Source organism: Cynocephalus volans, chromosome 12, assembly GCF_027409185.1.
Source record: "Cynocephalus volans isolate mCynVol1 chromosome 12, mCynVol1.pri, whole genome shotgun sequence".
In the NCBI taxonomy this organism is placed as follows: Eukaryota; Metazoa; Chordata; class Mammalia; order Dermoptera; family Cynocephalidae; genus Cynocephalus; species Cynocephalus volans.
The window spans coordinates 8,975,989-8,997,159 of record NC_084471.1 but is presented as its reverse complement, the minus strand read 5'-3'; the positions used below and the strand labels follow the sequence as shown (position 1 = coordinate 8,997,159).

Genomic DNA, 21,171 nt, shown 5'->3' with positions numbered 1-21,171 from the left:
CCTGACTGAGGATGGGTAGGGGGTTTGGAGGTAGATTTAAGGGTGTCTAATGGAGCAATGGCCTTTCAGGGAAGGACAAAACATATTAAGGTACTTCAAACAGTTCATGGAAAGATTTGTATTATCTTTTAATTCTATTTTCCCACTAACATTTAAAAATTTTTAAACATTTTTTTAAAACATTTTTTTAAGCCAGTCAAATTTAGCAGTTGGGGATTTTATACCAACTTAAGCGACACTAATGTTAGTAAGTTTTGATAATCTACTACCATCGGACCAGTCTCCATGAACTTTTTGCTTTATTTTTGGTGGCTGGCTGGTAAGGGGATCCAAATACTTGATCTTGGTATTACAAACCACAAATTTTTGAAGTATTTTCATATTTAACTGATAATACTGTTTATGAACCATAAGATTTTGTGGAAACACATAGTGAAAAGGCCATAGGCATTGGATTCAGACTTAGGTTCAAGTCTTGGCTGTGTATCTTTGTCTGTTTGGGCTGTTATAAACAGAACATCATAGACTGGGTAGCTTATAAACAACATAAACTTATTTCTCATAGTTCTTGGGACTGGGAAATCCAAAATCAAGGTGCTATCAGATTTGGTGTCTGGTAAAGGCCTGCTTCCTGGTTCATTGACAGCTGGCTTCTTGCTGTGTCCTCACATGGCAAAAGCGTTGAATGAGGGCACTAATCCCATTCATGGGGGCTCTGCCTTCATGACCCAATCACCTACTAAAGGCCCCACTTCCAAATACCATCACATTGAGGGTTAGAATTTCAACCTATGAATTTTGGGGAAACACAAACATTCAGACCATAGTGCCCTGCCAGTTACTGGCAGTGGGAACTTGGAGATGTCATTCAGCCTCTCTGAGCCTCAATTTCTTAAATGCAAAATAGAAATAACAATTCCTGCGTCACATGGTTTTTAATGGATATCAGTTACCCCTGTTCCCATTGAAGAAGGAAGAAGGCAGGAAGTAGGGGTGATTTCCAACAAAACACCTGTCCTCTTCACAAGTAGAGAATTCAGGTGCCCCTTATTAAGGGTCATTTACAGCTGGGTGGGATGTCTGATCTTCAGGTGATCTAGGCCATCCGTCTCCCTGACCAACCTTCCTTGCTCTTCACAGCCTCAGGGAACCTGCCATTGCTGCTGAGCCTCCTCTCCTTAGTGCAGCTGAGGAACAGTGCAGAGCAGGAACTGGACAGCATGGCCATGAAGCTCCTTCACCAAGGTGCCTTGGCCGCTTGGGACAGGGCCCAAGGGCCTGGGGCTGGGCATGCAGTGGGCGCTCACTCAGTGGTGCTGGTGTTCTTTCTTCTATCTTTTCATCCCTTTGGAAGAAGCTAGTCAGTCTGTCCCTGGAGACTTCTTGCTAAGGAACCTCTTGGGGCTTTCTCTGCTTTTTCTCTGGGAGTGTTTGGGAGACCAAAAAAAACAAAAACAGTGTATGACAGGCACAAACTCTAGAGTCAGGAAGGCCTGGGTTTAAATCTCAGCCTAGTACTGACGGTGACTGTGATGCTGGGCAATTACCTAGCCTCTATGAGCCTTAGTTTCCTCGTAGGTGAAATAGTAGTGTTTCCCTGGTCTAGGGTTAAGCTAAGGAGTGCCTGATCTAGTAGTGGTAGAATGCCTCTACCTCTACTATACATGGTGCTTGGCACACAGGAGGCTTCCAACAGACACTGTAAATTCGTGTTTTCTTGGCACAAGGTCAGCTCTCCACCTCATCCACAGTTGACTCAAATATAATGATCCACTTCACAGTTCTCTAGGCTTCTTTTCTTCCTACACCCACACACTTGGTACATTTCACTGCTTATGGATGCAGTCACCACATCATAGTCAGCACCCTCAGGAAGATTTGTTAAGGGAAGGTTGAAATGACTAGGAAAAATGAGGTGTCTTTAGTGTCTGTGGACTCTCAGGTCCTCTGGCTACAGGTGAGGATGGGACTCTTTCCCTGCCTGGAGCCCAGTCCTCCTCATGAGAAGATCAGTGTCAGGTGCAAAAAGGCCTCTGGGGATGGGCACTAAGGCTGCAGACTGCCTCAGCCTGGTGCTGGTCATCACCAGCCTGTGTGTCAGATCAAGGCTGGCACTAAGCTGGGAGGGAGATCTATGTGTGACAAAATCAGCCTTCACAAGGGCATCTGACAGGGAGGAATAGCAGGCTGAGACCTACACATTAAATTAATAGGGCCGGCCCGTGGCTCACTTGGGAGAGTGTGGTGCTGATAACACCAAGGCCAGGGTAGGGGTTCAGATCCCTATATAAGGATGGCCGGTTAGCTCACTTGGGAGAGCGTGGTGCTGACAACACCGAGTCAAGGGTTACGATCCCCTTACCGGTCATATTTAAAAAAAAAAAAAAGACATTTACATATAATCCTTGAGTACTTCTGTTTGAGAGCACTGGGAGTAGAGGACTGTGGTTCAGGGGTGTAGGTATCTGCAGGGGGAGACCGGCTTATCCTGTTGACCACAAGCCAATTAGAAGTCAAAGTGTGAATTGGCTTCCAAAAAGTGAACAGGAGGTAGGTTTCATATTGGGATGCGGGTAGGGAGGGGCAATTCCTAGGAGGAAAGGGATATGTTCTATAGATATCTACTCTACAGTGTAATAACTGCTCTAATGAGGGCTTGGGGAGCACAGAAGGGGCATCTAATCTTGCTTTGAGAGGTTAAGGAAGGCTTTATAGGGAGGTGAACTTTGAGCTGAGTCTTGATTGCTGACTAGGAGTTGAGGAGTTAGCCAGATGGAGGTGATGTGAGAGAGAGGATATGACAAGTGCAGGGAACTAGGGAACTACACATCCATTGTTATAGGGTTCCCTTGGGAAGGTGGTGAGTGCCCCATTGCTGGAAGAATTTGGAGGTTGAATTGTCTCAGAGAGTAGTAAGGACTCCTAAAAATGGTGGCAGATTGGTCTAGATGACCTTGCAGAGCCTGGCAGCCTGGGTCTGTGATGGCACAAGTGTGGTTATAGGAAGACTTTGTCCCCCGCAACTCCTACAATCTATTCTGGCTATTGTGCAGCTGTGGGCTGCTTACCTGGTGTTTGTCCAGTTGGAGAGAATGATCATGCCTCAGGTTTGTCACTGTATTTCTGTCCTTTGGCTATAACGTCAGGGACACTTAGTTTGTGCTTGTTCTCCGAAACTGACATCTGAAATGAGCCATGATCTGTAAGGAGAGTGAGTGCTGGTGTGTGTTAAAGCCACAGAGTGCTCCACACCGTCGGCTGCCTGGCAACTCTGGTCTCTTGCAGTGAGTAAGCTGTGTGGGAAGTGCAGCCCCTCTGACGTGGACATCCTGCAGCCCTCCTTCAACTTCCTGTATTGGAGCCTTCATCAGACCACGCCTGGTAGTCAGAAAAGAGGTGCAGGGGCCCAGGCTGGGACAGTAAGGGGGAAGAGTGCTGGGCAGTGTCTGTGGCCCTTTGTACCCTCAGTTTTTCCATCTTAAAAAAAATAAATAGGGGAGTGTGTGTGTGGCTGGTGGTCACATGGTACTTTCTGATTCTGATAACCTATAATTCTGCAATGAAGCTGGGACCCTTAGAGCCTAAAGCTGATCCTCTTGTTTGCTTTTTTGTGTGTGAAGCCCGCACTGGGTGTTAAGCACCACGGTGGCTCCTGTGTAACTCATGTGGCCCCTGCCTTGTCCCACTCCCTACAGCTGCTGCAGTGCTCCTGAGCAGCACAACCCTGATAGAGCTTCTGGAGAAGATCCTGGCGCTCACCTGGGCAGAGGCAGGCTCTACCAGGACCGCTCTCCTCTGCTCTGCCTGGCTGCTCACTGCCTCCTTCTCTGCCCAGCAGCATGATGGCAGTTTGCAGGTTAGTCTCTTAACTCCTGTGGCTTTGGGGTGTAGGGTGGCACTCAAGGAGTGATAAAGACCCTAAGTTCTGGTCCCAGCTCTGTGGCTTATTAGCTGTGTGACCTTGGCAAGGTATTTAACCCACTCCGAGCTTCAATTTCCTTACCTAAAAAATGGAGAGAAACCATCCCAGGGTTGTTGTCAGGGTGATTCGAATTAATCCATTTAACGCACACGGATTAACTACATGCCAGGCTCTATTCTTGGCACAGAGGAATTAAAAAAATAATATAGCATGTGCCATACCCTTAGGGAACTTGTAGTCTTTAAGCAAAGCCTTGACAGATCAGTAAGACTGTACTTAGCAAAGATAGCAGGGAAAGGCATTCCCAGTAGAGAGGACAATAGGAACAAAGGCATGGAGCTGCATAAATTTAGGACACAGTGTACATATTTGGAGAATGGTGAGGTGCTCTGTATGGCTAGAATGTGGGGAGTGAATGGAGCAGGTCAGACTGGACAGGGAGGCAGAAGCCAGCCTGTGACCTTGAAGTTTTGGATGGCAAGTTGTGAAGTGCCACACATGGTAAACTGTTATTGTTACTGTTGGAGAAGGCGATGCAGGGAATGGAAGAGTAGTGGACATATCCACAGTGCACCACCTTTCCTCTCAGCTCTGCCCATCTTGTCATCACAGTGCCCTTCTCCTGTGAGCTCCTCTGGGGGCGGCTTCACATTCAGTTGTCTCCTTGCCATGGCTGGCTGCTCCTTCTGGACAGAAACCGTCTGCTAGTCTCCATGGTATCCTTGCACTGTGCCCAGCACCGTGCCAATCTAGTGATGGGTACAGAGCTCCTTTGTGTAGAAGTGAAGTGAATTTTAAACTTTGGCCTGTAGGGTGGAACAAGTTGGGACAGATCTATGGCAGATCCTGCAGGTTGTTGCCAGGTGATTGATTTGGGATAGGAACCTTCCCTGTTGTTCTGCATGAGGCTGCTGGGTCCATCCATACTTCTATAGTCACCTGCCTGGGTGGAAGACTGCACCTTGTCCTTGGCTCTGCCCTGGCCTCAGCTCATACCTAGCCAATTACCTTCCCCTCCCTACCTCCACTGCCCTAACTCAGGCCTGATCATCCATCCTCACCACTATTGAGGCTTATTTACCTCTTCCCTCCTTCTGGCCTCCAGCTTCTTCCCTCCTCTGCATGTCCTATTGCTGCAGCCACAGTCTGTCCTGACTTCTCCTCTGCCCATACTCCTTTGGCAGCATTTTGTCCTCCTCTAGGGCTGTCCCTCTGTAGCCTTACTTTCTGCCATTCCCACCCTCCTTCCCTGTCCTCTGTCCAAATGTTTGCTCTTTTCCCAGTCAGCTGTGCTCTTTCACATCTCCCTACCTTTGTTTGTTTGTTTTTATTATTAGTAGACTTTATGACAGTTTTAGATGTATAGAACATTTGAGCAGGTAGTACAAGAGAGCTCCATTCCCTCCTGCCCCCCGACAGTTGCCTCTGTCCCTACAGCTTACATTAATTAGCATGGTATCTCCATACCTTTTTATAAGTAGATTCCTCTGCCTAGAGCCAGCTGCCTTCAGCAACCAACAGGGATTGTTAAGGAACTGCTTTGTGCTGGACTGCAACAGAGGCAAGCAGAGTAGAAGTAGTCCCTGCTCTCAGGCAGCTGTGTTCTGGCTGAAGTGAACAGAGCAGACTCATGGCTTTGAACCTGCCACCCCAGCTAGCCCCTCAATTTGGACATTGCTTGACATTAAGGCGTGTGTTAACCCATGCTCAACTCTTTCTCACAAGAGCTCTGGAAGGAGTAAAAGCATTTTCTCCATTTCATAGATAAAGAAAGCGAGAAAGGCTGAGAGAGGTACAGTGACTTGCCCAAGGCCACACAACTGGCAAGTTGCAGAACCAGGATTTTGATTCAGCCAGTCTGACTCCAGATCTTCTCAGTTAGGTGAATGGTAGGCAGAGCCAGAGACTGAACCACAGATCAGGCCAGGGAAGGCTCCTTGGAGAAATGAAGCCACTGAGGATGGGGGAGATTTGGGAGAAGAGTTCTCCAGTTACAGGCATGGTTGTCCTCCTCACACTCTTCAAGCCAGGACTGGTGAGGCTCAGAGGACTCTATGTGGCCTCCTTTGTCCCCTCTTGATGCAGCGGGTATATAGGGCATGGGGGGTCGCAGAAGAGATATTGGGGCAAGTTTTTTTCTGCCCAAGCTGCCAGAACGTGGGGGTTAGCCCTTTACTCCCTGCACTTCCAGGTTCACCAGACACTGTCCGTGGAACTGGATGAAGTATTGAAGGCCCTCAGCTTTCCAAACAAAAAGGCTGCCCTGCTCTCAGGTATGGGCTCAGGAGTCTCCAGCAGGGGAAGAAAAGTTTTCCCCTAGATTCTGAGATAGGACCACCCACCCAGACTAGCCCATGGTCACTCCATATTCTCTCAACTTCACTGTCTCCCATCCTGTGACAGAGCTGGGTAGGAGGTGGGGAAGGAGGCAGGAACTGGGTGTAAGGAGTCTCCTGGTTTCAGCTGCCATCCTGCGCTTCCTGCGGACAGCCCTTCAACAAAAGTTTTCTTCTGCCCTGGTGGCCCTGGTGCCCTCAGGGTCCCAGCCACCACTAGCCTCCGAGGACACTGTCCTAGCTCCACTGGGAACATCACAAGTGCTGTCGCTGGTCATTGGGCTGCAGAACCTCCTGGTGCAGGTAAGGCCCTTGCTGAGTGGGCCCCTGGCAGTGGGGTCTGTTTCTCCCAGAACAACAGCAGGAAGGGGTGCTGCCTGTCAAGAGCCTGATATTCCCACCAGGGTGCCTGGAGGGAATTTTAAAGCTATGGGGGCAGAAACAATACTCAAATTGGTTTATAACTAAGAAGTCCAGGAGTCAGTACTGGCTTCAGGCACAGCTGGATCCCAGAGGCTCAGAACTCTGTTTCCAGCTCTTGGCTCACATTCCTCACTGTCAGCTTCATTCTCGTGGGATGGTAGGATGACCAACAGCCGTTCCTTGCTTATATCCTCTCAGCAGAAAGAACGTTTCTCTTTCCCAGTAGTTCCAGGAATTGAGTCTCATTAGCCTAGCTTGGGTAATATGCCAATCACCATGGCCCAGGCATGAGATGCCCTGATTGGCCTGGGCTGGGTCAATGCCCTTTCCTGGAGGCTGGGGCATATGGTCAGGTCAGCTCCCCATAACCCACGTGGACTGAACCCAAGAGAGGGATGGTTCCCCAAAGGAAAATTGTTACTAGAAGAATAAGGAATAGATCCAGGGCAAGCAAAGACAGACATTTAGCCCAGAGGGGTTTGTGTTTTACAGCTTAGAGGACTCTGGAGATCATTGTTTATCCAGCCATCACAAACTGTCACACATCAACTCAATGTCAGAGCTTGTGAAGGGTGTTGAGGGTCGGGCCCCAAGAGAATGCCCCAAGAGTAGGCCCTATGTTAGGTCACTGGTTGCAGAATCTTATCCTGTGGCAAATGTCTGCACAAGGCTCTGTGCTCTTTAGGGATCAAACATCTATCATATCATGGAGCTTAGCTCTCTATGTTTTAAGTTTCCTTTTTTTTTTTTGGCATTGGGCAGGTATAGGGATCAAACAACCCTGGACCTTGGTGTTACCAGTAAATTTCCATTTCCATATCAGCCTTCCCTACCATGCTGTGAGATCCTCAAGGGCAGGGACTGAGTCTGGTTAATTTTTGTGTCTCCTTTTCCTTATAGGTTCAAAACCAGGTAAGAATTTAAGAGTTAGATGAGAACCAAAATATTAGCTTTATTCCTGATAAACACCATAGTAGAATATAGCTGGGACTTAGGCTCAGAATTGGCTTTTTTTTTTGGTCTGGAATTTTTCAAGTATACAGCAAAGATGAAAGAATTTTACATGAACATTCATACACTCACCACCTAGATTCTACCATTAACATTTTACTATACTTGCTTTATCATCTATCCAAAATGAGGTTTTAACCTCCCTCCTTCCCCCAGGCAGACCAGGGGGCCCACAGATAGAAATATTGTTTGGGTTATGGATACTGAGCCAGCTTGCCAAGATCTTAAGAGTTCGAATTCATGGGAACATGACCTTTAATACCTTAATCCTGCCCTGATGGCACAGTAGATATTAAACTGGTGTCTTGCCTGTTAGATAAATCCCTCCTTGTGTGATGAGGGTCAGTGAGAGAAATGCTGTATCTCTAATGTTTCTTTCTAAAAGGGCTAAAGTTCCTGTTTTAACATTCAGAACATGGAGGGTGGAGGGAATGATTTCCTTTTACCCAATACCTGGTGTATAGCTTGGCACAAAATTGGCATTCAGTAATGTTTGTTGAATTAATTAATGGGGACAGAGAAATTAACATGAGATGATTCCAGCCATTTAGGTACTAATACATTGTAGGAAACACAAATAATTACATACAACTAATGCCAAAATAACCTATTGTTTGAATCAAGGAAGACTTACAGGAGAGGCCACATCTGAAATAGGCCCTGAGTGATGAGAAAGCTTTCTTTAAGCCAGTGGCCTAAGCACTAGGGTTGGGGGCAGTGAGTTATTGTAGCACCGTCACCATTCACTCCCCCATCCAAGAGCTTTGGTGTCTCCAGGCCTGTGACACCTCTGTGTCTAGTAGTTTTTAATTGTGGTAAAATATAGAGAACATAATTTACTATTTTAACCATTTTTAAGTTCACAGTTCAGTGGCATTAAGGACATTCACACTGTTGTGCAACCATCACCACCACCCATCTCCAGAACTTTTTCATCTTCCCAGACTGAAACTCTGTACCCATTAAATGACTTCCTGTTCCTCCCTCCTACAAGCCCCTGGCAACCACCATTCTACTTTCTGTCTCTACGAATTTGACTGCTCTGGGAACCTCTTATAAGTAGAATCAGACACTATTTGCCCCCTGGCAGTTTTTGACTATCTGTTCTCAACAGTCCCTGGGAAGTGGAACCCAACTGGAATAGCTCATGAATCCCCCACGTAGGAGCTACTGGGACTACACTGGTTATATATAGAGTGTTGGTGAGGATCCTCAGTTACTGTCCCTATAACTGCCTGATGAACAGGACCAAGTAGCCTTTTGCTCCTTTCTCTCACCACCACACTCCCTAGAACTTCCCTGGTCTTCTACCTTCAGCCACAATGTCCCCTCTGTCAGTGCCCAGGACACGAGGAAGTATATGGAAGAATTATTCTGTTTCTCTGTCCTTTCCTTAGGGCTGGAACTAAGCCTCTTTCTTACCCTTACACAGGTTCGTTGTTTAAAAATAGCCTTTTGGGCTGGCCAGTTAGCTAACTTGGTTAGAGTGTGGTGCTAATAACACCAAGGTCAAGGGTTCGGATCCCCTTACTGGCCAGCTGCCAAGAAAAATAAATAAATAAAATAAAAATAGCTTTTTGTTTATCCATTCATTTGTTCAATTATTCATACATTCAGCAAATATTTATCCCACAGTAATCCAAAAATAGAGGAAATCTCTCTCCCCTGAGCTCCCAGAATGGCTTATTTAGTCCTGTATTGAGGAACACATTTATCATATTTTGTAATATGGTCAGTAGTTTGCATTTCTGTCTTATTCCATAAAACCGTAAACTTCTTTTAGGCAAAATCTCCCCCTGCCTGGAGAGTCAGAGGAGGGTTCACAAAGAAGGTGGCGTTTGAACTCAGCCATGAAGGTTGTCTAGGCAGAGCAGAAGGAAGGGTATTATAGCAGGGAGGACAGTATGAGCAAAATCATGTAGTATGAAAGTGCACAGTGGGTGTAGTAGTTTGAATTATGTCCCCCCAAAACTCATCGAAGCTTGAATTGTGTCCCCCAAGTTTTACATATTAGAAACTTAGCTCCCACTGTGACTGTTAAGAGGGTGGGAAATCCTATTATGGTAATTGAAAGGTGGAGCCTTGAAGAGGTGATTGGATTGTAGGACCATGCAGTAGTGAATGGATTAAAAATGGTGGTCAGGGGCGTGGTTCTGAGGGCTTTAAAAGAAGAGGAGAGTCTGTCTCTCTCTGCTTCCACCATCTTGCAATGTGAGACCCCTGGGGCACCGTTGCCACCACCAGATGGACTTTGGACTTCCCGTCCTCAGAAACTGTAAGCAATAAATTTCGTTTTTTTCTTTATAAATTACCCAGTTCAACGTATTCTGTTACAGCAACACAAAATGGACTGATACAGTGGGGCATGGGGACACAGTGAGAATTAGACAATGAGACTGAAAAGCTAGGCAGGGGCCAAACTGGGCAATGCCTTGTGTGCCAGGTTAAGAAGTGCTGTGCGGAGCCATGGAAGCACTTCTATCAGACTGAGTTTTTGAAAATTCCCTCTGGAGTACAGTAGGAAAGAAGAGTGGAAGGAGAAAGACTGGAGGCAAGGTAACTGGTGAGCAAGAAGTGTTGCAATGACACAAATGAATGACAGTGTGGCACACTTCACACAATGAAGTTGCTAAAAATAAAAAGACAGATAATACCAAGTGTTGACAAGGAGGTAGAGAATGTTCACACAAAAATGTATATATGAATGTTCATGGCAGCATTCTTTATAATAGCCAAAAAGTGGAAACAATCTCAATGTCCATTGACGGAAGAAGGGACAAACAAATTGTATATCCATCTAATGGAATACTATTCAGCCATAAAAAGGAATGAAGTACTGACACATGCTACAACATGAATGAACCTTGAAAACATTATGCTAAGTGAAAGAAGCCAGACATAGAAGGCCACATATTATAAGATTCCATTTATATGAAGTGCCTAGAATAGGCAAATCTATACAGATAGAAAGTAGAGTAGTGGATGCCTAGGACTGACGGGAGGGATGAGGGAATGAAGAGTGACTGCTATGAGTATGGGGTTTCTTTTTGGGGTGATGAAAATATTTTGGAATTATATAGCTGTGCAACTCTGTAAATATAATAAAAACTACTGAATTGTACCTTTAAAAGAATGAATATTATGTTTTGTAAATTTTATCTCAATAAAGCTGTTACTTTAAAAAAGTGGCATCAAGGGAGAAAATTGGCAATGAGGCCTAAGCTAGCGCTCTTGGCTGGTCTTCCCTGAGATCTCTGGGCCAAAGCAGCCAGGTGGCATTGGCACCACTGGTTGAGGGGTGGGCAGAATGTGCAGAATCTTCAGCGGTCTGGGGTGTCCCAGCACAATGCAGTGAAAGGGGCACTGGCTGGGGAGTTACATAGATCTGCATCATGGCTCCCACCCAGCCTCTCATTGTGAAGGAGCTCAGCAATGTCACCTCTCTCAGGGTGACAGAGACGCAAAGGATTACTCAAAGCCCATTTTTCAAGAACAGTGAGAGGCCCAGAAGGGGTTAATCCCAGGAGCAATTTCTTCAAGCAAGAAGGGTTCCTAGGAGTAACCCCAAATCAGGTTTTCTCTTGGTTTTTATTGTCCAGGCAAGAAAGTTACAGAAAGTAACAGAGGTGGTTACAAAAAGAACAATGAGATATTCATCATGGCAACACTCAGTTCCCCAAGAAACTTAAAGAAGCAGCTGAAGGCGAGATGTGGAACATCCCCCAACCATCAGCCTTGAAGCTTGTAGCTCACATACTTTCCCATCATTAGGTTTAGCTGCACCAAGGATGACTACCCTTAGAGCAAGCATTTTTGCTGTGTTACAATTTTTTTTATCTACAACAGAGACTTTAGTCCTGGGAAAGTTTTCTGTTTTTCCCAAGCTTAGCATTTCTATGTGCAATTCTAAAAAGTTAGGCAATTTCTTAAAGGGCTTTGGCCTTGCTAAAACTACAGGGCTGTGGTCCCACTAAGCTATAAGTTAGGTCCTGTAAAATACATTTGCTTTATTAATGTTGGTATCCTCCACACAGTAAGTAACTTCTTACTAATCCTCATTTTTTCTACCTGCAAAATAAAAGGGGTCTTTCAACATTAAGTCATATGGGCCTGTAAGAACATCCTCCATTCCCTCAGCAATGGAGCACAGCGCAGAGAAGTGTTAGTTGAAATGAGCAGGCAGCGGGTGCCCAGGGTCCACTATGCTAGGTCACATGGGAGAAGGGCAGGTCAGTGGCAGCAGAGAGCTCTGAAGAAGGGCTGTGGGCACTGGAGTGATATGGGTGGTATGGGGGTGAGGAGGAGGAGCCAGGGGCCAGCTTCCTATCTGCTTAGTTCTCAGAGGAGCCACAGGACTATAAATCTCTGAACATCTTCAGAATAGAAAAGAAGTAGGTTTATTCTGGGTTCTTCTGTAGATAGAGACCTAGGTCAATGGGTGGAGCTGCAAGAGGACAGGAGGGGTCCTTTCTTGTGGTTAGGACTGTCTAACGGTGGAATGGGCTGCTTTGGGAGGAAGGGAGAGGAGTGTCTTAAGGTTGGGGGTTTCCAAACAGAAACCAGGTATCCCCCAGCAAGAACTCCTGCTGGAGGGTGGGAAGGGTGTTGGTTTGGATGACCCTTAAGTTTTATTCCAACACTGGGATTTTGTTTTGGGGAAGGTAATGCTCATGAGACAGAGGCCAAGGAGTACCTTGTAGGGTGATAGGCCTAGTCATGGAAGAGGAGGAAACCAGAAGTAGAATTCAAAATAGCAATGGCAGCAAACAGAGTTAGCACTTTTCAGCTTTTCAAGCCCTCTCATAAGTATGATTTCATGTGATTCTCACACAAGTCAGCCCTATGAGATGGAAAACTGCAGTTTAGAGAGGCAGTGTAACTGCCACAGGGTCACAGAGCCAGTGAGGTGACCTGGAATTAGAAGTAAAGGATTTGCTGGAAAGAGGTAGAGGAAAAGCAGAGCAAATAAAGTTCTCAAATCATTTCCCAGGAGTTCATCTCTAGGGCAGAGCTGGGCAGTGGTTCATTCTGATGGGCACAAATGGCCCTGGGGATATAATGAAAATATAATTGTACTGACTAGAACTCCAGGAATCACGTGTGCTTGGAAGGAAATGCTTGATAAACTATTTGGGGCAAATTCCCTGACTGGGATTAGAGGGCCAGTGAGGAATGCTCCTGTCCTGTATCCTATCACCTCCCAGTTTGAGACTGTTTGGATAGTAGACACAGGAATCAGACAAAGATCAAAATTTCCATTTTATTGGTAAGGCTGGTGGGGTAAGGCTTTTACATATGGCTACAGTGGCCTTCCAACAACCTCGCCCCAGAGTGAAATGTATTGATACAGTCACTGGCAGAGCTGGACAACCCCAGGACTCCTTGCCCTACCGCCTGCCCCCACCGAGGGCAGGGCCTGTCCTGGTGAGCATACCCTTTGGTAAAGAGTAGACCAAAACAAACCCTCTCTACAGATAGGAAGGTGGGTTTGAATGAGTCTGCTGCAAAGGCTGAGCTGAGTGTTTCTTCTCACAACATCGTCATTGACTGAACTAGTCGTTCCTTCCATGGGGAGGAGTTGGTGGGGAGAGGTGGATGTTACTCTGAAGAGGGCCATTTGTGGGAATGTGAGGCCAGGGTGATGCTCTGGAGTGATAGCATGTAGCCCCTGTCTCTGGAGGAAGGTGGGATTGCAGGGTTTAGGACTGGCTGAGTGGAGAGTGCTGAGCAAGGAGAGGTAGGAACTTCCACCAACGGCTTCCCTCTGCCCCAGTGCTCAGCCACACCTTTAAGTATGCACTAAACAGGTGATGACAGTGTTAGTTTGAAGGGGTAGAGTGGATTCGGCTGCTCAGAGCAGCCATATGCCTTCGTCTGGCCCTGCACCTGGAGGTTCGGAATGAGACTCTCTGGGCTGGTTGATTATGCTTTCCATAACTTGCTCGCCAGGGTCAGATGGTCTTGGTGCACTTTCAGGCTTACTTATCTGATTCAAGTCCAGCTGCTACATCCCTGGGGAGCCTTGGCGGAAGGGAAAGGGTAGGCCTGAACAGGTAAGAGACAGATATCCTTCCTGCTCAGACTTGGCTTTCTGATTGGGGTGGGAGTGGAATGTGTTATCATATTGGAAATCAGTGAGCTAATTAGTTTTACAGATTTGAGGCTTTAATCTCAAGGATCATTCATTCCTGCAAAAGCAAATGTTGATGTCAGGTTAAGGTTCTATGAGAGTAGGAGGTGGGGACAAAGGGGAGAGAGAACATGTACTGAGTGCCTACTCTGTGCCAGGCACTTGACATGTTATTTATTCATTATGACTCCTCTACGAGGTGGAAATTACCATCTCAATTTTATAGACAAGGAAACAGAGTCCCAGAGATGTTAAGTAATGAGACTAAGGTCACACACTTTTAGGTCAAGATTCAAACCTAAGTATTTTTGGCTACAAAATCCATATTCTTTCAGTGTCCCAAGGAGTGCATCTTGTGAACAGGAGCCACTGTTACCTGATTAGTAGTCTCCAGCTTTCCTAATGCCCAGCAGCCTTGGCTCCTCACATACCATCCAGGGGACCCTTGCTGGTTGTATGGGTTAATGTAGACAGACACAGGGTCAGAAAGCAGCCACAGGGCCACAGCTTCTCACCAAGAGGAAAAGCCATGGCATGCTGGCCCATGGCTGTGTGGTCTTGGGTACCTGGGAAGAGGCTAGAAGTGCCCACTGGTTAAGAATTCATTTTAGATTAGAGAAGGGGAAAGGGGCGCTGGACCAGAAATTGGGAGACCTTAGGTTTAGGTCTAGACCTGCCACCCAGGTGTCCTCAGATCAAGTATTTTCTCTCTGGGCCTGTTTTCTCAGCTGTAAAATGAGGTGGATGGATTAGCTCAACCATTTCAAACCGTATGCCTTGGAGGCCCTAGGGGTTCTGTGGAGGAGACTCAGGGGTTGCTAAAGAGGGGAGAGTGTTTCTCATTTCATACATTTCACTAAGATAGTCACCATTTATTGAGTGTTTACTTTGTGCCAAGCACTGTTAAACACTCTATGTCCATTTTCTCATCTAACCTTCTCGGCAACTCTGGTAATCTTTTTATCCCCACTCAGTAAGGTTAAGTAAGTTGCCTGGGGTCACATAGATGGTAAGTGACCTAACCAAGGATTCAGACTTAAGTATGACCCATACCCTTAACCAACAGGCTGCACTGCCTTCCAAAGAACAGCATGAAGAAAGCGTAGGATTTTTGTTAGTTTGATTTTACATCTTAAAAAATCAGTTTTAGGGCTGGCCTGTGGCTCACCTGGGAGAGTGTGGTGCTGATAACACCAAGGCCACGGGTTCGGATCCCTACATAGGGATGGCTGGTTAGCTCACTTGGGAGAGCATGGTGCTGACAACACCAAGTTAAGGGTTAAGATCCCCTTACTGGTCATCTTTAAAAAAAAAAAAAAATCAATTTTATTGATTATACTCAAAATTCATCAGGGGATTGCCATTTAGCTCAGTTGGTTAGAGCATGGTGCAAAGGTCCAGGGTTTGATGCCTGTACTGGCCAGCCACCAAAAAATAAAAAAAATAAAAATCACCAATTTTAAGTATACAATTGGTTAAGTTCTGACAAATACATACAGTTTTGTAAACGCCACCACAATCATGACTTCCATCACCCCCAAAAGTTCCTGTGTGCCCCTTTGCTGTCAATCACTTTGTTCATCTCTGACCCTTGGTAAACACTGACCTGCTTTCTGTCACTGTAGTTTTACATTTTCTAGAATTTCATATAAATTAAATCATACAATATGTGGTCTTGTATCTAGCTTCTTTTACTTAGCTAAAGCTTTGAGATTCATTCATGATGTTTTGTGCATCACTGATCATTTCTATTTATTGCTGAATGGTATTCTATTACATGGCTGTGCAGCAGTTCGTTTATCCGTTCGCCTATCAACAGACATTTGGGATTTCTACGTTTTTGGCTATTATGAATAAAGTTGCTCTTATTACTTAAGTACAAATATTTGTGTGGATATATGTTTTCATTTCTCTTGGGTAAATACGTAGAAGTGGGATTGCTAGGTCAAAAGATGTATTAGTTTTCTATTGTTGTATAATAAGTTAACACAAACTTAGTATCTTAAAACAGTACCCATTTATTATCTCATAGATCTGTAGGTCAGAAGTCTGGGTGGGCTCAACCAGGTTTCTCCACTTAGGATGTCACAAGGCTGAAATCATAGGTTCAGCCAGGCTGGGTACTTAACCTGGGAAACAACTAACTTCTTCCCTAGAGGACTCTTTCAGCTTTTTAAGATTGTCCAAATTCTTTCTCACATGGCCCTTCCATCTTCAAATGGCCAATGGCACATTGAGTCCTTTTCACACTTCAAATCTCTTTGGTTCTTCTTCTGCCATCAGCCAGAGAAAACTCTGCTTCCAAAGGGCTTGTGTGATTAGATTGGGCCCACCCAGACAATCTCCCTTTTGCCATATAAGGTAACATAATCACAGGAGCAATATCTGGGAGCAAAGGTCATGGGTCATCTTAAAATTCTGCCTACCACATATGGTAAGGATATGTTTAACTTTATAAGAAACCATCAAATTGTTTTCCAAAGTGGCTATACCATTTTCCTTCCCACCTGCAACATATGAGAATTCCAGTTGCTCTACATTCTCACCAGTGCTTGGTATTGTCAGTCTTTTTAATTTTAGCTATTGGTAGGTGTATAGTGATATCTCATGGTAGTTTTAATTTGCATTTCCCTAATGACTAACGATAATGAGATTTTTTCATGTGCTTAGTAGAGCAAAAAATTGTTTGATGAAATGTTCTGCTGCTTTAAAAAAAAAAGGTTGAAACCCTGGTTTAGATAAACTATGAGCCTCTTCCAGGGCCTGTAATCTGTGAATCTCTTAGTGGGGATCCATCTCCTTTTCTGAAATAAAACACACTCTCATATGTAGGCAGATAAATCACCCAATATGAACATTGTGCTCTGTATGTGGGAGAAATGAAGCCAACAAACATTTCTTGATTATCTACAGGGCCACAATCCTACATCTGAAATTCTGAAATCCAAATAACCCTGAAAACCAAATGTTTTTTCTTGGTTGGCACCAAAACCCATTGGTAGCAAAATGTGACCTGAACTTTTTTTTTGTTTTTTGCAGAAGGACCCTCTGTTGTCCCAGGCCTGTGTCGGCTGTCTGGAGGCCTTGCTTGACTACCTGCATGCCAGGAGCCCAGACATTGGTAGAAGCCCTCCCAATCATTGTCTGATATTCCCATGGGGGAGATTAGAGGGAGCCAGCCCCTGCCACCCTCCTGCCGCAGGCTTCCATTCTATTGTACGATTCATGCTCATTTTAGTTCTTTTAACAACCCTGCAAGGACACTGTCATGCCCATTTTACAGATGAGGGCACTGAGGTTCATAGAGCTTAAGTGATTTGCCCAACCAAGGTCACAAAGCTATCATGTAGCAGAGCCCTTCCTGTTGCCTGTCTCCCACAATCACGGGATACATGAATATGGTCTCACTGAGCCAGTCCACATAGGTGGATAGAAGCCCAGGGAAGAAAAAAAAGTCCTAGGTCAGCTTGTCCAATACCCTTCCTCCAGCTGAGCAGCCAATAGGAGAATTACCTCTTTAGGCCTTTGGAAAAGCAGCATTAACAACCCAGAGTGACTGGGGTTTTCCTGCAGCACTCCATGTGGCCTCCCAACCCTGGAATCGGTTTTTGCTGTTTACTCTCTTGGATGTGGGAGAGAATTCCTTCCTCAAATCTGAGATCTTGAGGCTCATGACCCTGGTAAGTGCAGAAATGATGGTCTTGTGGTCTGAAGAATGTCATGAAATGGGTGGTGCTGAAAAGGCCAGGGACACCCTATTTTAGGTAATTCTAATCCTCAAAGAAAGTAGAGGGGCTGGTGTGCTTCACCCTACAACAGACTTCAGAGAATTCCTCTGAATGCTCACATCTCCTCACGCCAGGAGACCCTGACTCCCTTTCTCTTATTTCTCTCATGAAATGACCAGGGCCTGCCTGCCTCAAGCCAGGTCTGCTAGGTACTGAGGAGGTCGATAAGCCAAGTGCTCCACCTTCATGGCTTCCTCAGTCTAGAGAAGGAGGTAGATAAGTAAACTAGTATTTTAAATATGATCTTATGAGTGGTAGAGGAGGTGCTAAGTGCTTGGTACACAGTAAGAGCCCATTCAGTAAATAAAAAAGCAGTGAGTTTATGAATGATAGTGAAGTGGGTAACAAATTCAGTGGTTGGTGTGGGAACAGAGAGAAAAAGTAATTGCTTCTTAGCTGTGAAGGTAACATTTCAGCTGAGGCATGAAGGATTAATAGGCAGAGAGGAGGAAAGATATTCCAGGTCGTGAAGGGAGAATAGCAGGTACCAGAGCACATGGTGGTACCCTCCAACTCAGCTCCTTGAAGGCAGATTTCTCTGGGCTTCAGAACAGTGTCCCTAGCCCAGTACTGAGCACAGTAAGGGCATGGGAAATGTCTGTGAATGAAGGAGATACCAAAACATTGCGTGTCTGGGGCTTTTCTCCCTGGGCCAGTTTGTGCGGTACCGAAGCAGCAGCATCCTCTCTCATGAAGAGGTGGGTCATGTTATACAAGGTGCAGCTTTGGCTGACCTGTCTGCTCTCTCAAACACCACACTCCAGGCTCTGCGTGGCTTCTTCCTGCAGGTGGGTGAAAAGGGGATGCCATATACCCACTGTGAAGCTGGACCCTCAGACCTTCTCTTCTATGGAGGGTGGGAGCTCTGGCCAAAGCAGTCAATGGGAGGTTGGAAGTGCAGGGGTGGGGGGTGGTTAGAGAGGGCTTGTGTGGAGTGGGCGCTGAGAAGGCCTGCCTTCCTGCCCTCTTCTCCCTCAGGTCCAGAGCATGGGCCTCCTAGCTGATGACAGCACGGCCCACACCCTGCGGGCCTCCCTAGAAGGCCTCTCCCCTAGCGTCTCCTTGGCCAAGTCGCCCCTGCAGGACATGGTGTATCCTTTCTTGAATGTGGGAACCTTGGCCTGGGCAAGGTCACCCGGGCCATGGGAGGCTGTGGCATCATGCCTCAGGACAGAGATGTACACTGTCTACTGCCCTGTCTTCTAAAGCAAGTAGGGGTCAGTGAGGATAATGAACAGTGTTAGCAACTACAATGACTTGTTGTTTATTAAGTTCCTACAGAGGACCAAGCACATTAGACACATTGTATTAAATCCTCACAGCAGCTAGAGCCTTTAAGGTGGTTGTAGTCCTGCCCTCTAGGGTTGTTGCAAGGACTTAATGAATTACTATGTGTAAAGCACTAAGAACAGTGCCTGACTTTGTGTGAGTGCTGTATTAGTGTTTGTTACTATTATTCCTGCTCCCTTTCCTAGATAAGGAAACTTAGACCAGAGAGGTTAAATGACATGCCCAGAATCACACAACTAGTGTTAGCATCAGGATTTGACCTCAGATTTGCCTGTTTCCAAAAGCCACATCAACAAACTCAGAAAGGAGCTAGTCCAAGAGCCTTGGAGAAAGTTGCCCACGCCCAGTTGGCAACAGGTTCTTCCCTCCTTAGACCACCAAGGGGGTTGTTGAGGGGAGGGTGCTGGGTGACTGGCATGTCCTTGAGAAAGCCTGGGGCTGTGGCAATGTTCAGAGGCCCTCTGGGGAGTTGTTGTGGCACTCCAGAGACACAGGGGTCCAGAGAGAGTGTGTGCGTGGAGGGTGTGTTAGAGTGCTTCCTCCCCGCCCCCACCAGGTGCCTCCCTTCCATGGAACCATTCCCTGTTGGTATACCAACTACCAAGCCCAGGTGTTCAGATCCCAATTTTATTTTATTTATTTTTTAAAAGGTGAGTGGTAAGAGGAACTTAACCCTTGGCTTGGTGTTGTCAGCACCACGCTCAGCCAGTGAGCTAACCGGCTATCCCTATATAGGATCTGAACCCGTGGCCTTGGTGTTATCAGCACCGCACTCTCCTGAGTGAGCCATGGGCCGGCCCCTCAGATCCCAATTTTAGAATCCATCCCACTATTTGTAGGAGCACCTTTGTTCTTTTCTGATAATTGTTACCCTTCTTGGGTTCTGCAAGTGTGATTGATTTCTCCATGTTGGTCCCACCTCTCTGCTGTTCTCCTCTCATGTTTTGCTGCCAGCTGCCTGGGAGGGGTGGCTGTATCCATGTCCCACATCAGAGACTGACCCTCAGAAGGCCCAGGAACGGAGAGAACTGAGACCTGGAGATAAAGTCGGGGCATAATTGTTGGAGAAATGTATGATGATTAAAGCCATTCATCTAGAGCTATTTACTCCATGAAATGAAATCAGGAAATAAAATAATACACTCACATACCTTTGTGGGCTCTCCAAAAACATTTCAGTCAACTCATCTTGTCTTCCTCCAGCTGAGGATAGTGGATTGTTTCAGCAAGGGAGGATGGCTTCTTCAGGGAGGGAGGGGGTGAGATTTGTTCTGGTGAGCACACATAAGGAACGTCAGCTGGGTACCTCTTTTGTACCCAGAGAACACCAGTCAGGCCACCCTCGGGGCTGAAACGGCAAAGAAAGTCCACGCCATTGGGGCTGCTGTGATCCAAGTGCTCTGAGAGGCACTTTACCTGCTGCCTTACCTCGTGTGGAGGTGGAGAAAGGTATAATTCCTAGGAAGGGAAAGTCAAATCCTTCCCAGCCTTCCCGAGCCAAAGTGTCCCAGCCTCAGCCCTTCCCTGGCTACAGTAGGTGCCCTCTGTCCCTTTCCCTCACAGCCTTCCCGAGAGCTTCTATTTATATGCCCACATGAGCAGTTCTTATTTACTGCCTGTGTCCGCTCCACCGTGCCCGCGCCCGTTCTGAGCCCAGCCCAGCCTCGTCCTCTAGCTCCCTTCCCGCCTGGCGAGGGCCCCGTGCCTGTAACTGGCCATGCTACCCTTCTTCCTCGGGTCTGGTTGTCCTGACCCTGTGCAAAACAGGCTGAACTGCGTGCCAACGAACGGGCCAGGAAGCTCCGGACAAACTTGGTTTAGAAGTTGGTGGACCAGAGGCGCGAGCTGCGGATGCCCGTCGAAAAGCGAGCTCTGCGAGTTCCTTAAAAAAGAAAAAACAAAAACAAAAAACCCCAGTTCTAGTCACCACCCACTAAACTGATCTTGCGAACTGAGGTTTTTAACAACACGGGCATAAAGTTCCGGGGAGCACGCGTGAAAGGTGGCCCGGCCGGCAGGGGTAGGGCCCCAGTGTGCGGACGCGCCCTTTAGGTTGGGCACAGACCCCAACTGCAGACTGAACTTCCAACCCGACCTTAACCGAGGGCCACGCCGGGCACCGGCGGAGCCGCGGCGCAGGGTGTGCGGGGCGAGGATCCGACTGACAGCGCACGGGACGCTCGCAGGAGCCCGGAGGGGCGGGGCCGGAAGTGAGGTCAGCGGAGCGCGGCGGTCGCGGCCCGCGTTCATTGGTCGGGAGCAGCGCGGTGG

General features: G+C 46.7%; 1 protein-coding gene and 1 long non-coding RNA gene across 5 annotated transcripts in view; one reads left to right on the top strand and one right to left on the bottom strand.

The window, feature by feature from the left end:
* Nucleotides 1–19,900, top strand: part of MEI1 (meiotic double-stranded break formation protein 1) — an 81,567-nt gene extending 61,667 nt beyond the window's left edge. Inside the window, exons 22-31 of the mRNA XM_063075629.1 lie at nucleotides 1,141–1,245; nucleotides 3,286–3,396; nucleotides 3,696–3,856; nucleotides 6,114–6,195; nucleotides 6,386–6,561; nucleotides 16,862–16,943; nucleotides 17,396–17,502; nucleotides 18,267–18,398; nucleotides 18,589–18,701; nucleotides 19,855–19,900. Of these exons, the coding sequence (XP_062931699.1) occupies nucleotides 1,141–1,245; nucleotides 3,286–3,396; nucleotides 3,696–3,856; nucleotides 6,114–6,195; nucleotides 6,386–6,561; nucleotides 16,862–16,943; nucleotides 17,396–17,502; nucleotides 18,267–18,398; nucleotides 18,589–18,701; nucleotides 19,855–19,900 (1,115 nt within the window). The remainder of the gene's footprint in view (nucleotides 1–1,140; nucleotides 1,246–3,285; nucleotides 3,397–3,695; nucleotides 3,857–6,113; nucleotides 6,196–6,385; nucleotides 6,562–16,861; nucleotides 16,944–17,395; nucleotides 17,503–18,266; nucleotides 18,399–18,588; nucleotides 18,702–19,854) is intronic.
* LOC134360814 (uncharacterized) lies at nucleotides 17,869–21,082 on the bottom strand. Of its 4 annotated transcripts, none has more exons than XR_010021356.1 (5): nucleotides 20,996–21,082; nucleotides 20,625–20,782; nucleotides 20,052–20,248; nucleotides 19,820–19,935; nucleotides 17,869–18,392 (listed from the first exon to the last, which is right to left on the bottom strand). It is a non-coding gene; the product is annotated as an uncharacterized LOC134360814 (long non-coding RNA). The 4 variants fall into 4 exon arrangements; XR_010021355.1 differs by having other exon boundaries at nucleotides 20,654–20,782; XR_010021358.1 differs by lacking the exon at nucleotides 20,625–20,782.
* Between the last annotated feature and the right edge of the window lie 89 nt (nucleotides 21,083–21,171).